Consider the following 15,140-nt stretch of genomic DNA (forward strand, 5'->3'; position numbering starts at 1 on the left):
TTTAATTCTCCTCATTAACTTCACATCATCTGCAAACAGGGACACTTCTGAGTCTAACCCTTCCGTCATGTCGTTCACATATACCAAAAATAGCACTGGTCCTAGGACCGACCCCTGTGGGACCCCGCTCGTCACAGGTGCCCACTGTGATACATCATTACGTACCATGACTCGTTGTTGCCTCCCTGTCAGGTATTCTCTGATCCATTGCAGTGCCCTTCCTGTTATATGCGCCTGATGCTCTAGCTTCTGCACTAATCTCTTGTGAGGAACTGTGTCAAAGGCCTTCTTGCAGTCCAAGAAGATGCAATCAACCCACCCCTCTCTCTCTTGTCTTACTTCTGTTATTTTATCATAAAGCTCCAGAAGGTTTGTGACACAGGATTTGCCTTCCGTGAATCCGTGCTGGTTGGCATTTATACTCCTGTTCCGTTCCAGGTGCTCCACCACTCTCCTCCTGATAATCTTTTCCATAATTTTGCATACTATACACGTCAATGACACAGGTCTATAGTTTAGTGCCTCTTTTCTGTCTCCTTTTTTAAAAATGGGAACTACATTTGCCGTCTTCCATACCTCAGGTAGTTGCCCAGTTTCCAGGGATGTGTTGAAGATTGTGGTAAGTGGCACGCACAACATATCTGCTCCCTCTTTAAGGACCCACGGGGAGATGTTGTCCGGTCCCATTGCCTTTGAGGTATCGATGTCCCTTAGCAGTTTCTTCACCTCCTCCTCCTCATCTGTATGTATGTCGTCCAACACTTGTTGGTGTATTCCTTGCTGGTGTCCCCATCTGGTCTGTCCCCCCAGAGTCCTTCCTGTCTCTACTGTGAATACTTCCTTAAATCTCGTGTTGAGCTCCTCACATACCTCTTGATCGTTTCTTGTGAGTTCTCCACCTTCTTTCCTCAGCCTTATCACCTGGTCCTTGACTGTTGTCTTCCTCCTAATGTGGCTATACAGCAGTTTCGGGTCAGATTTGACTTTCGATGCTATGTCGTTTTCATACTGTCGCTGGGCCTCCCTCCTTATCTGTGCATACTCGTTTCTGGCTCTTCTACTAATCTCCTTGTTTTCCTGGGTCCTATGCCTCCTGTACCTTTTCCATTCTCTGTTGCACTTAGTTTTTGCCTCCCTACACCTTCGGGTAAACCAAGGACTCGTTTTGGTCTTCCTATTATTTCTGTTTCCCTTGGGAACAAAACTTTCCTCTGCCTCCTTGCACTTTGTTGCCACATATTCCATCATCTCGTTTACTGATTTTCCTACCATTTCTCTGTCCCACTGAACCTCCTGCAGGAAGTTTCTCATACCTGTGTAGTCCCCCCTTTTATAGTTTGGCCTGTCCCCTTCAGTTCCTGTTACCTTCTCCACTTGTAACTCTATTTATAGTCAAAACTCAGAACCACATGATCGCTAGCTCCAAGGGGCCTCTCGTAAGTGATGTCCTCAATGTCTGAACTGCTCAGGGTGAACACAAGATCCAGTCTTGCTGGCTCATCCTGTTGTTGATGGGGGGGGGTCGCAGGTGTTGGTTACGACCCACTGGCTAGTTCTTCACAGTAGATAGAGCCTCGAGTAGTATCCCGATGACAGGAAAGCAGGTTCTTTACCGCTGCAATGATGTGGGGTTACGTCCTGCAATTTCATACAGGTGCACAGGTAATTCAATCCAAAATGGGACGTCTCCAGGACGTTAGTCCGTCTCCTGTTCTTCTCGTTGATTGACAGGTGACCCTCACTGTCATCCAAGCTGAAAAGATAGCCAGGTTACCCACTGCTTAAATAATCACTCTCCATGGCAAGTACGATACTCAAAAGACGTGGTGATTATTACAACAGTCAACCTAGAGCAAGACTGAAAGGACTAAGTTTATTATTGGTCAAAAGTGAAGTTTTTTAACCAATAAATCCACTAGAATACAAGGCAGGCATGTACTTACAGTAGTGTTGGGAGCTGTGAGTCGAGTGATTTACTGTTTGACCAGAGCCCCACACGTCACCTTTCGGGGGGGGAGGAAGAGGGAGGGGAAGGGATAGTGGGAGCTAGACTGACCCTACCTTAACAAGCAGCCGGCAGTCAAACTATCATTTTCAGGGAGGGGGAAAAAAGGCGGGAAAAACGGGAGCTTGAATTACCCTACCTTAACTAGTAGCCGGCAATGAAACTATTGTTACTATATCACTACTCCTATCTATTGAACTTTTCCCTCACACCACCTTGTAAAGCAGGGTCCTGCAAAACCAAACATTCCTCACTTTCCAGGAGTCCCACAACATTGTTGCCTAGTAGAAGGTCAACTCCTGCAAAAGGTATATCTTCTGCAATACCTACAGGTAGGTACCCAGACTCGTATGCAGACTCTACCCATAACCTGTGCACTGGAGTCCTGACAGGGACTCCAGTAACCCCTTTAAGAAAAATGTCCAATCCGGTGTAGGTGTCATCCGACACTGGCAATACACCCCTGCGAAGCAAGGTGTATGTGCTAAAAGTGTCCCTCAAAGACATAACACCCGTGACCCTACCTTCATTTTGGTGTAAGGCCACAGTAGACTTACTTGAAGAGACCTTCATCCGAGGGTCTAAGACAGCTGGTCTTCTTTGGATACCTTGGGGCAAGACTGCAATGCAAGCAACGTCATGTGTAACCGGTGTACTTACTGGAGAAGCATCTGCTGCAGCCTGGTCCCTAAGCATCTTTCGACAATATGGCTGCAGGTGGCCCTGTTTTTGCAATATGTACAGTGATAAGGTTTAAAAGCCTCCTGCATACTTGACATAGGCTGGGGCCCATGACCTTGGGGAACTGGACTCTTTCTACCTGTCCCCGGTAGTCCTGGACCTGTGACAACTGACTTAAAACCTTCTTAGGTAGGTACTGGAAAATTAGGCTTATTAAAACTCTGGTTGTTATTAAGCTGGTAAATGGGTGACTTAAACTTCTGAAATTTCTTACTCCTGTTTGTAGATGGAGAAAACTTATCATTATTAGTATGTGGGGGGTGGTAACTACTAACAATCTTTTGGTTAGCTAAGAATCTGTCACCCAGCTCTGAAGCATTATTAAAATCATCAAGATCCTTCTCCTCAAGATATACCTTAAGGTCCGGAGGAACATTTCTCAAAAGATCCTCTAACAAAATTAAGGTGGTAATTGCCTACCACCCCCTTTGAGCGACACCACCTATTTAAAAGTGACATCTCCTTACCATATTCCACCAAAGACTGCCCTGCTTGAAACTTTAGTCCTCTAAACTTCTGCCGGCAACATTTAATAAGCCAGTGAAACTATCTCTTTTAGTTTATGATAATCAGAAAAGGCCGATCCTTCTAAAGAACTAATGGCCTGTAACCCTTTACCAACTAATTGGGTTCTCGCTAATGTCGCCCATTCCTTTTCCGGCCAAACTTGGGATTTGGCCGTACTTTCAAATAACAGAAAAAACTGGTCTGGGTCTTTCTCTAGGAATTTGGGCACAAATTTTATGGCTTTATCCAAATGAAAAACATCTACCCTCGTATCTGTGTCTGGGCGAGAAGCAAGCTGCCTCTCTTTAGCTCTTTCTTGAGCCCTAAGCTCCTCTAAGGCTCTCTGTTCCTGGATCTTTGTACGCTCAATCCTTAACCGTTCCTTTTCTTCCGCAACTAGGGCTAATTTCATTTGTAAAATTACTACTTCCTTATCAATGTCCCTAACATGGAAATTTGATTCAATGTCACCTTCCAAATGCATGACATCCCCAGAATTTTCACTAGTGCCTGCCATTTTGGGAAATAATAGCACCAAATTTTGCTATCAGCCACAGAACTTACTGGTATAAAATAATAAAGCACGCAGCAAAGTACATACACTCTAGTAGTATATTCACAAGGAGTGATTGTCATGTGACTCCCCAAAATTAAACAGAATTGCACACTAAAAGAAAACCCTGGCAGAAAAAATGGAGTTACTGCACCTGCAAAGGAAAATTATTCCCAGAAATTTAGGTAAACATAACCCCCAAAAAATCAGCAAGATTGTACCTGCAAGGGTAAATTATGCACAAGCTATCAGGTATTAATAACACCCTAAAAATCAGCAATATGGCACAGAAAGGTAAATTATTCACAGAGTATTAGTTAATAATAACACCCTAAAAAGCAGAAACATTGCACACAAAGGTAAATTATTCACAGGGTGTTAGTCAATAATAACACCCTAAAAACTAGCAAAGTTGCACACAAAGTTAAATTATGCACAGGGTTTTAGTTAAAAATAACACCCTAAAAACCAGCAATATTGCAAACAAAGGTAAATTATTATTTTAGTGTGAGTGTTTTAGTGAATGCTTCCTCTGACCAACCCAGTAAAGAATGATTATTGAATTCCCAGGTTGCAAATTTGAATTACCACCTAAAATTTGATAATTCTCCCGGACAGGCCCCCATGTTACGCAGAAATGTGGGATAGCTGGGGACTTGAACCTTGTCTAAGGGCAAAGGTAAAAGTTACATACTTTTCAAGCATAAACAGGCCACCCGGGGCTATCTCCGACGCCAGCCTCCACACCATGCTGACTCCACGTGACTGCCCCAAGCCACGCTTACCCAGCGTACCCAAACATAGTTGGAAAATAAATCCCTAGCAGGATTTCTTTATAATTATAGTTTAACCTACTTTACATTACCCCCAAAAGCACATTATGAATTATAAAATTATTCTTTACAATTATAACATTCATACTATTATGGCACACTTCTCCACTATATGTACATTACAATGTCATGCAGAACCCTGCATAACACTTGATTCCCATGATATCCTGTATCTCCTCACAAGGTGTCTTTCTCTGCCAAGACTCGCTTACTTCATGAGGTGCACACCCTTCTATGACAACCCAGCACTCAACAAATGACTCACTCCTGAGATCAGTCTTTAAGAAGGCACTGAATCTCTCACTGGAAGACCAGTAATGGAATCAAGCAACTTTTCCAGTGCGACTGGGAGGTATAGGGGTGCGCAAGGCAACGCAGGTACCCCTTGGCTTCCAGTAGACTAGTCAAAGAGATTGTCTCCGAATACTTGAGAGGTGCGGTAGGATCTCTAGACCCCAGGCTCATTGAAGCAGCCATGCTGTGGGACATCCTTGTAGTTCCTTCAAACAGACCTGTTCCTCCCATAGAGTACAAACAGTCCCACTGGGAGAAACCGATAAAGGAAAAAATTGCCAACACAAAGCTCACCAACGCTTCAGGAAAGGAGAAAGCTCATCTCCTAGTGGTGAAGTCACCACATTCAGGAGATTTCTTTTTAGCTGTCCACAGTTCCTCCCTGGGCACTCGACTCTACCCACAGGTCATTCAGATTGGTTATGCTCTTCAATTAGCCACTCCAATATTTACTGAACATAGGTGTATTTGTAGCAGTGCTTCGGCTGATCAATTCGGACTTCATGGTCTCGTGTGTCATACATCAGAAGGGAAGTATTCTAGACATGAGGAGGTCAACGACATCATAAAGAGAAGTCTCACCACAGCCTGTTCTCCGGATGAATGGGACTACACCTGTGTCCCCTCTTTGGCACACACCTACTTTCCATACCCCCTGAAGGGGGTTGAGCCGCCAGCTACAAGGAGACCCACAAGATCCACAAATATGCTATAACATCATCCCAGTAGGGTCAGAGACCCTTGGAGCATGTGGCAAGTGTGCTCTAAAGTTCCTCAAAGAGGTGGGTGAAAAGCTCGTTATAGAAACTAAAGATGACAGAGTGGCCAGCTTCCTCTTTCCAGAGACTCAGTGTTGCGATCCAGAAGGAAAATTCCTGCAGCATTCTGGGCACGCAGCCCACCATCAAGGAGCTAGACGAAGTATTCAAGATGTAGGCTCTGAGATGTTATTTATATTGCTCTATTCCAAACAGTATTTTTGTTAATGTATTTTGTCTTTATTACTTTCTCTGAGGATGAGGGTCCCTAGTCCAGTTAAAGAGGTGATACCTCCAAATAAATAAATAAATAAATGTGTGTGTGTGTGTGCGTGTGTGTGTGTATGTGTGTGTATGTGTGTGTACTCACCTAGTTGTACTCACCTAGTTGAGGTTGCGGGGGTCGAGTCCGAGCTCCTGGCCCCGTTTCTTCACTGATCGCTACTAGGTCACTCTCCCTGAGCCGTGAGCTTTATCATACCTCTGCTTAAAGCTATGTATGGATCCTGCCTCCACTACATCGCTTCCCAAACTATTCCACTTACTGACTACTCTGTGGCTGAAGAAATACTTCCTAACATCCCTGTGATTCATCTGTGTCTTCAGCTTCCAACTGTGTCCCCTTGTTACTGTGTCCAATCTCTGGAACATCCTGTCTTTGTCCACCTTGTCAATTCCTCTCAGTATTTTGTATGTCGTTATCATGTCCCCCCTATCTCTCCTGTCCTCCAGTGTCGTCAGGTTGATTTCCCTTAACCTCTCCTCGTAGGACATACCTCTTAGCTCTGGGACTAGTCTTGTTGCAAACCTTTGCACTTTCTCTAGTTTCTTCACGTGCTTGGCTAGGTGTGGGTTCCAAACTGGTGCCGCATACTCCAATATGGGCCTAACGTACACGGTGTACAGGGTCCTAAATGATTCCTTGTTAAGATGTCGGAATGCTGTTCTGAGGTTTGCTAGGCGCCCATATGCTGCAGCAGTTATTTGGTTGATGTGCGCTTCAGGAGATGTGCCTGGTTTTATACTCACCCCAAGATCTTTTTCCTTGAGTGAGGTTTGTAGTCTCTGACCCCCTAGACTGTACTCCATCTGCGGCCTTCTTTGCCCTTCCCCAATCTTCATGACTTTGCACTTGGTGGGATTGAACTCCAGGAGCCAATTGCTGGACCAGGTCTGCAGCCTGTCCAGATCCCTTTGTAGTTCTGCCTGGTCTTCGATCGAGTGAATTCTTCTCATCAACTTCACGTCATCTGCAAACAGGGACACCTCAGAGTCTATTCCTTCCGGCATGTCGTTCACAAATACCAGAAACAGCACTGGTCCTAGGACTGACCCCTGCGGGACCCCGCTGGTCACAGGTGCCCACTCTGACACCTCGCCACGTACCATGACTCGCTGCTGTCTTCCTGACAAGTATTCCCTGATCCATTGTAGTGCTTTCCCTGTTATCCCTGCTTGGTCCTCCAGTTTTTGCACCAATCTCTTGTGTGGAACTGTGTCAAACGCCTTCTTGCAGTTCAAGAAAATGCAATCCACCCACCCCTCTCTCTCTTGTCTTACTGCTGTCACCATGTCATAGAACTCCAGTAGGTTTGTGACACAGGATTTCCCGTCCCTGAAACCATGTTGGCTGCTGTTGATGAGATCGTTCCTTTCTAGGTGTTCCACCACTCTTCTCCTGATAATCTTGTCCATGATTTTGCATACTATACATGTCAGTGACACTGGTCTGTAGTTTAATGCTTCATGTCTGTCTCCTTTTTTAAAGATTGGGACTACATTTGCTGTCTTCCATGCCTCAGGCAATCTCCCTGTTTCGATAGATGTATTGAATATTGTTGTTAGGGGTACACATAGCGTGTGTGTGTGTGTGTGTGTGTGTGTGTGTGTGTACTCACCAAGTATTCACCTACTTGAGGTTGCAGGGGTCGAGTCCGAGCTCCTGGCCCCGCCTCTTCACTGGTCGCTACTAGGTCACTCTCCCTGAACCGTGAGCTTTATCATACCTCTGCTTAAAGCTATGTATGGATCCTGCCTCCACTACATCGCTTCCCAAACTATTCCACTTCCTGACTACTCTGTGGCTGAAGAAATACTTCCTAACATCCCTGTGATTCATCTGTGTCTTCAACTTCCAATTGTGTCCCCTTGTTACTGTGTCCAATCTCTGCAACATCCTGTCTTTGTCCACCTTGTCAATTCCTCTCAGTATTTTGTATGTCGTTATCATGTCCCCCTATCTCTCCTGTCCTCCAGTGTCGTCAGGTTGATTTCCCTTAACCTCTCCTCGTAGGACATACCTCTTAGCTCTGGGACTAGTCTTGTTGCAAACCTTTGCACTTTCTCTAGTTTCTTCACGTGCTTGGCTAGGTGTGGGTTCCAAACTGGTGCCGCATACTCCAATATGGGCCTAACGTACACGGTGTACAGGGTCCTGAATGATTCCTTATTAAGATGTCGGAATGCTGTTCTGAGGTTTGCTAGGCGCCCATATGCTGCAGCAGTTATTTGGTTGATGTGCGCTTCAGGAGATGTGCCTGGTGTTATACTCACCCCAAGATCTTTTTCCTTGAGTGAGGTTTGTAGTCTCTGACCCCCTAGACTGTACTCCGTCTGCGGTCTTCTTTGCCCATCCCCAATCTTCATGACTTTGCACTTGGTGGGATTGAACTCCAGGAGCCAATTGCTGGACCAGGTCTGCAGCCTGTCCAGATCCCTTTGTAGTTCTGCCTGGTCTTCGGTCGAGTGAATTCTTCTCATCAACTTCACGTCATCTGCAAACAGGGACACCTCAGAGTCTATTCCTTCCGTCATGTCGTTCACAAATACCAGAAACAGCACTGGTCCTAGGACTGACCCCTGCGGGACCCCGCTGGTCACAGGTGCCCACTCTGACACCTCGCCACGTACCATGACTCGCTGCTGTCTTCCTGACATGTATTCCCTGATCCATTGTAGTGCCTTCCCTGTTATCCCTGCTTGGTCCTCCAGTTTTTGCACCAATCTCTTGTGTGGAACTGTGTCAAACGCCTTCTTGCAGTCCAAGAAAATGCAATCCACCCACCCCTCTCTCTCTTGTCTTACTGCTGTCACCATGTCATAGAACTCCAGTAGGTTTGTGACACAGGATTTCCCGTCCCTGAAACCATGTTGGCTGCTGTTGATGAGATCGTTCCTTTCTAGGTGTTCCACCACTCTTCTCCTGATAATCTTCTCCATGATTTTGCATACTATACATGTCAGTGACACTGGTCTGTAGTTTAATGCTTCATGTCTGTCTCCTTTTTTAAAGATTGGGACTACATTTGCTGTCTTCCATGCCTTAGGCAATCTCCCTGTTTCGATAGATGTATTGAATATTGTTGTTAGGGGTACACATAGCGCCTCTGCGTGTGTGTATGTGTGTGTGTGTGTGTGTTTGTATGTGTGTGTGTGTGTGTGTGTGTGCGTGTGTGTGTGTGTGTGTCGTGCCGAATAGGTAAAACTTGCGATTTTGGCTTAAATAGCAATGCTCTTCTTGCCGAATAAGGCAAGCGAAAATTTGTGTATGCAATAATTTCGCAAAAATCATTCTCTTTCTAACGAAAAAAAAATATATTTAATTGCGTTTGTTTATTATTAAATTATTGTAAACTTATCTAAAATACATTTAGCTGGATTTGACTAAATTAAATTGCACTTGTTTTAATAAGGTTAGGTAAGTTTTCTAAGGATCTTTTGGTACTAAATTATTAACTTTTACATTGATATAAATGAAAAAAATACATCTTTAAACGTATAAAAGAAAATTTTAGAAAGGACTAAATTTTAAATGAGTTCTTGCTAATTGACCAGTTTTGCCAATTCGGCACGACCTCATATATATATATATATATATATATATATATATATATATATATATATATATATATATATATATATATATATATATATATATATATATATATATATATATATATATATATATATACACATATATATGCTGGTTTCTTTTTCTGTCTCATAAACACGCTAGATAACAGGGATATCTTGCTACTCCTACTTACACTTTGGTCACACTTCACAGACACGCACATGCATATATATATACATACATCTAGGTTTTTCTCCTTTTTCTAAATAGCTCTTGTTCTTCTTTATTTCTTCTATTGTCCATGGGGAAGTGGAAAAGAATCTTTCCTCCGTAAGCCATGCGTGTCGTATGAGGCGACTAAAATGCCGGGAGCAATGGGCTAGTAACCCCTTCTCCTGTAGACATTTACTAAAAAAGAGAAGAAGAAAAACTTTATAAAACTGGGATGCTTAAATGTGCGTGGATGTAGTGCGGATGACAAGAAACAGATGATTGCTGATGTTATGAATGAAAAGAAGTTGGATGTCCTGGCCCTAAGCGAAACAAAGCTGAAGGGGGTAGGGGAGTTTCAGTGGGGGGAAATAAATGGGATTAAATCTGGAGTATCTGAGAGAGTTAGAGCAAAGGAAGGGGTAGCAGTAATGTTGAATGATCAGTTATGGAAGGAAAAAAGAGAATATGAATGTGTAAATTCAAAAATTATGTGGATTAAAGTAAAGGTTGGATGCGAGAAGTGGGTTATAATAAGCGTGTATGCACCTGGAGAAGAGAGGAATGCAGAGGAGAGAGAGAGATTTTGGGAGATGTTAAGTGAATGTATAGGAGCCTTTGAACCAAGTGAGAGAGTGATTGTGGTAGGGGACCTGAATGCTAAAGTAGGAGAAACTTTTAGAGAGGGTGTGGTAGGTAAGTTTGGGGTGCCAGGTGTAAATGATAATGGGAGCCCTTTGACTGAACTTTGTATAGAAAGGGGTTTAGTTATAGGTAATACATATTTTAAGAAAAAGAGGATAAATAAGTATACAAGATATGATGTAGGGCGAAATGACAATAGTTTGTTGGATTATGTATTGGTAGATAAAAGACTGTTGAGTAGACTTCAGGATGTACATGTTTATAGAGGGGCCACAGATATATCAGATCACTTTCTAGTTGTAGCTACACTGAGAGTAAAAGGTAGATGGGATACAAGGAGAATAGAAGCATCAGGGAAGAGAGAGGTGAAGGTTTATAAACTAAAAGAGGAGGCAGTTAGGGTAAGATATAAACAGCTATTGGAGGATAGATGAGCTAATGAGAGCATAGGCAATGGGGTCGAAGAGGTTTGGGGTAGGTTTAAAAATGTAGTGTCAGAGTGTTCAGCAGAAGTTTGTGGTTACAGGAAAGTGGGAGCGGAAGAGAAGAGGAGCGATTGGTGGAATGATGATGTAAAGAGAGTAGTAAGGGAGAAAAAGTTAGCTTATGAGAAGTTTTTACAAAGTAGAAGTGATGCAAGGAGAGAAGAGTATATGGAGAAAAAGAGAGAGGTTAAGAGAGTGGTGAAGCAATGTAAAAAGAGAGCAAATGAGAGAGTGGGTGAGATGTTTTCAGCAAATTTTGTTGAAAATAAGAAAAAGTTTTGGAGTGAGATTAACAAGTTTAGAAAGCCTAGAGAACAAATGGATTTGTCAGTTAAAAATAGGAGACGCGAGTTATTAAATGGAGAGTTAGAGGTATTGGGAAGATGGAGGGAATATTTTGAGGAATTGTTAAATGTTGATGAAGATAGGGAAGCTGTGATTTCGTGTATAGGACAAGGAGGAATAACATCTTGTAGGAGTGAGGAAGAGCCAGTTGTGAGTGTGGGGGAAGTTCGTGAGGCAGTAGGTAAAATGAAAGGGGGTAAGGCAGCCGGGATTGATGGGATAAAGATAGAAATGTTAAAAGCAGGTGGGGATATAGTTTTGGAAGAGGGTAAGGTACCTAGGGATTGGCAGAGAGCATGCATAGTTCCTTTGTATAAAGGCAAAGGGGATAAAAGAGAGTGCAAAAATTATAGGGGGATAAGTCTGCTGAGTATACCTGGTAAAGTGTATGGTAGAGTTATTATTGAAAGAATTAAGAGTAAGACGGAGAATAGGATAGCAGATGAACAAGGAGGCTTTAGGTAAGGTAGGGGGTGTGTGGACCAGGTGTTTACAGTGAAACATATAAGTGAACAGTATTTAGATAAGGCTAAAGAGGTCTTTGTGGCATTTATGGATTTGGAAAAGGCGTATGACAGGGTGGATAGGGGGGCAATGTGGCAGATGTTGCAAGTGTATGGTGTAGGAGGTAGGTTACTGAAAGCAGTGAAGAGTTTTTACGAGGATAGTTAGGCTCAAGTTAGAGTATGTAGGAAAGAGGGAAATTATTTCCCAGTAAAAGTAGGCCTTAGACAAGGATGTGTGATGTCACCGTGGTTGTTTAATATATTTATAGATGGGGTTGTAAGAGAAGTAAATGCGAGGGTCTTGGCAAGAGGCGTGGAGTTAACAGATGAAGAATCACACACAAAGTGGGAGTTGTCACAGCTGCTCTTTGCTGATGACACTGTGCTCTTGGGAGACTCTGAAGAGAAGTTGCAGAGATTGGTGGATGAATTTGGTAGGGTGTGCAAAAGAAGAAAATTAAAGGTGAATAAGGAAAGAGTAAGGTTATGAGGATAACAAAAAGATTAGGTGATGAAAGATTGAATATCAGATTGGAGGGAGAGAGTATGGAGGAGGTGAATGTATTCAGATATTTGGGAGTGGACGTGTCAGCGGATGGGTCTATGAAAGATGAGGTGAATCATAGAATTGATGAGGGGAAAAGAGTGAGTGGTGCACTTAGGAGTCTGTGGAGACAAAGAACTTTGTCCTTGGAGGCAAAGAGGGGAATGTATGAGAGTATATAGTTTTTCCAACGCTTTTATATGGGTGTGAAGCATGGGTGATGAATGTTGCAGCGAGAAGAAGGCTGGAGGCAGTGGAGATGTCATGTCTGAGGGCAATGTGTGGTGTGAATATAATGCAGAGAATTCGTAGTTTGGACTGAGGAAGGGTTGTTGAGGTGGTTCGGACATGTAGAGAGAATGGAGCGAAACAGAATGACTTCAAGAGTGTATCAGTCTGTAGTGGAAGGAAGGCGGGGTATGGGTCGGCCTAGGAAAGGTTGGAGGGAGGGGGTAAAGGAGGTTTTGTGTGCGAGGGGCTTGGACTTCCAGCAGGCATGCGTGAGCGTGTTTGATAGGAGTGAATGGAGACAAATGGTTTTTAATACTTGACGTGCTGTTGGAGTGTGAGCAAAGTAACATTTATGAAGGGGTTTAGGGAAACCGGCAGGCCGGACTTGAGTCCTGGAGATGGGAAGTACAGTGCCTGCACTCTGAAGGAGGGGTGTTAATGTTGCAGTTTAAAAACTGTAGTGTAAAGCACCCTTCTGGCAAGACAGTGATGGAGTGAATGATGGTGAAAGTTTTTCTTTTTCGGGCCACCCTGCCTTGGTGGGAATCGGCCAGTGTGATAAATATATATATATATATATATATATATATATATATATATATATATATATATATATATATATATATATATATATATATTATATATATATATATATATATATATATATATATATATATATATATATATTTGTGCATATACATTTAAACACGAAAACATTGCAAAAAAAATTCATTTTTTATTATTATTATTATTATTAAAGATTCGCCGGTATTCTCCCGGCCCGGGCCTTTTCCAAGTGGTGGCCCGGCCTTGGCTCCCTCTTTAGGGAGTGTCTGAGACCTAAGTCTCCCATGGGAGGAGGCACAAGTACCTCCTCATCTTTGGGACCAACTGTCCCCAGGCCTAGCCACAAGCTAGGCCTCTCTGGTCTGCCATCCCCGCCCCAAGGGGGCAAATGGGAATGACAGTCTTGTGAGCTAAAGGCTCGGGCTCAGGCACCTACCCTACCCTAGAAGGATTAGGCATGGTGTCGACCAAAAAAAAAAATTCATTAGTAATTACAAAAATTAATATGCATTCATGCACGCACAAATCCATAAATACATGCATATATATTAGATGTCCATTTTTACTGCAATTCAAACGCACAAACATGAGTATACGTGTGCGTACATATTTTTATATTTTGCTGCAATGTAATTTTATGACCACCCTCCACTATTCATTTTGCGTGCACTGAGTTTTTTTTTTTTTTTTTTTGGGGGGGGGGGAACTACCGAAATATTTCTTGTTTAAAATATAATTTAGATTTTTTTTTTTAAATTTCTTGAAGTGGTAAATGATAAGTTACATTTCCCCAGGAACATGGATGCTCTGGAGCCCTCAACGGGGATGATGAACATCCTTAAAGACTCTGGAATTTATAAAATCAAATATCAGGAGCTCATTGGTGTTGGAGAGAACACCGTCCCTCAAGGTAAGAACATTAGTCCGAGAAAATACCGTTCTTTAATGTTGGAACATTAGTCCGAGGAAAGAATACCGTTCTTCAAGGTATGGGATAAAACACCATCCCTGAAGATAAGAATACGACAGAACACCATCCCTCAAGCAATGAACGTTAGTCAGTAAAAAAAAAACACCGTCAAGGAGAATTCATTGTCCTTCAAAGTAAAGCGCTTTCCCTCAAAGAAAGAGCATTAGCTCATAAAATTAAGAAAGTACCGTCCCTAAAAATTAGAATACTGGTCTATATGAAGGTACCGTCCGTGAAGGTAAGAAAGTACCATCCCTGAGAGTAAGAATACTGGACACGGAGATCATTATTCCATGTTCAGACTGTAATATCAGATCATGATCCAGGAATTTTTTTTTTTTAAGAACGACGAAATCTAATTTTTGGAATCTTATGAATCATATCCCCAGAGGAGATCCACAATGAGCCTTACATCTTACTATATTAGATATATTGAAAAATATGTTGAAAGCGATATAAAATACCGACAAGATGATTCGTAAAACACACATACCTATTGTCACTCAAGTATCAATCAACCGACGCTCGTTAGTAAAGTCTTATTCACTCCCTGCTTTGATGTACTGTGTCGAGTTACTTACCTTGATCATTCTGAAACAGGCAGGAGGATAAAAACACATACACTAACAATAATAATAATAATAATAATAATAATAATAAGAATAATAATAATAATAATAAGAATAATAATAATAATATATTAATTTACTGCAAGTACATGTACATGGTATACAGGCCTAGCTGACATCAATGACATACTACTATATAGAAAGCCCCTTGTTATGCAGAGCATTTCGGGCAAATTAGGTCAGTTTTGTCCCAGTCAACTAACACCCAGATAACCATTTTAAACTGGTGGGTGAACAGGGACAGGGACAGCTGGTGTCTTATGGAAACACGTCCCTAATGTTTTTCAGCCGTACCGGAGGAGATTCGAACTCCGGACCTCAGAGTGTCAGCTGAGTGCGCTAGAGATCGAGCTATGGATCTATTACTAGATCCGTAAGACAGTTGCAGTAGTTGCAACCAACGTTTTAGGTGGGCGGGACCCACTAGTGGAAGTAGGTCATGCACAAGAGTTCGGCTTCTTACT

At 42.6% G+C, this 15,140-nt stretch overlaps 1 protein-coding gene across 3 annotated transcripts in view; it reads left to right on the forward strand.

Moving 5' to 3' along the window:
* LOC128704153 (methyltransferase-like protein 27) overlaps window positions 1-15,140 on the forward strand; it is a 111,157-nt gene that overhangs the window by 61,765 nt on the left and 34,252 nt on the right. For all 3 annotated transcript variants that reach the window (XM_070099018.1, XM_070099019.1, XM_070099017.1), the window contains one exon: window positions 13,872-13,987. In XM_070099018.1, the coding sequence (XP_069955119.1) occupies window positions 13,872-13,987 (116 nt within the window). The remainder of the gene's footprint in view (window positions 1-13,871; window positions 13,988-15,140) is intronic.

Source organism: Cherax quadricarinatus, chromosome 66 (assembly GCF_038502225.1).
Source record: "Cherax quadricarinatus isolate ZL_2023a chromosome 66, ASM3850222v1, whole genome shotgun sequence".
NCBI lineage: Eukaryota > Metazoa > Arthropoda > Malacostraca > Decapoda > Parastacidae > Cherax > Cherax quadricarinatus.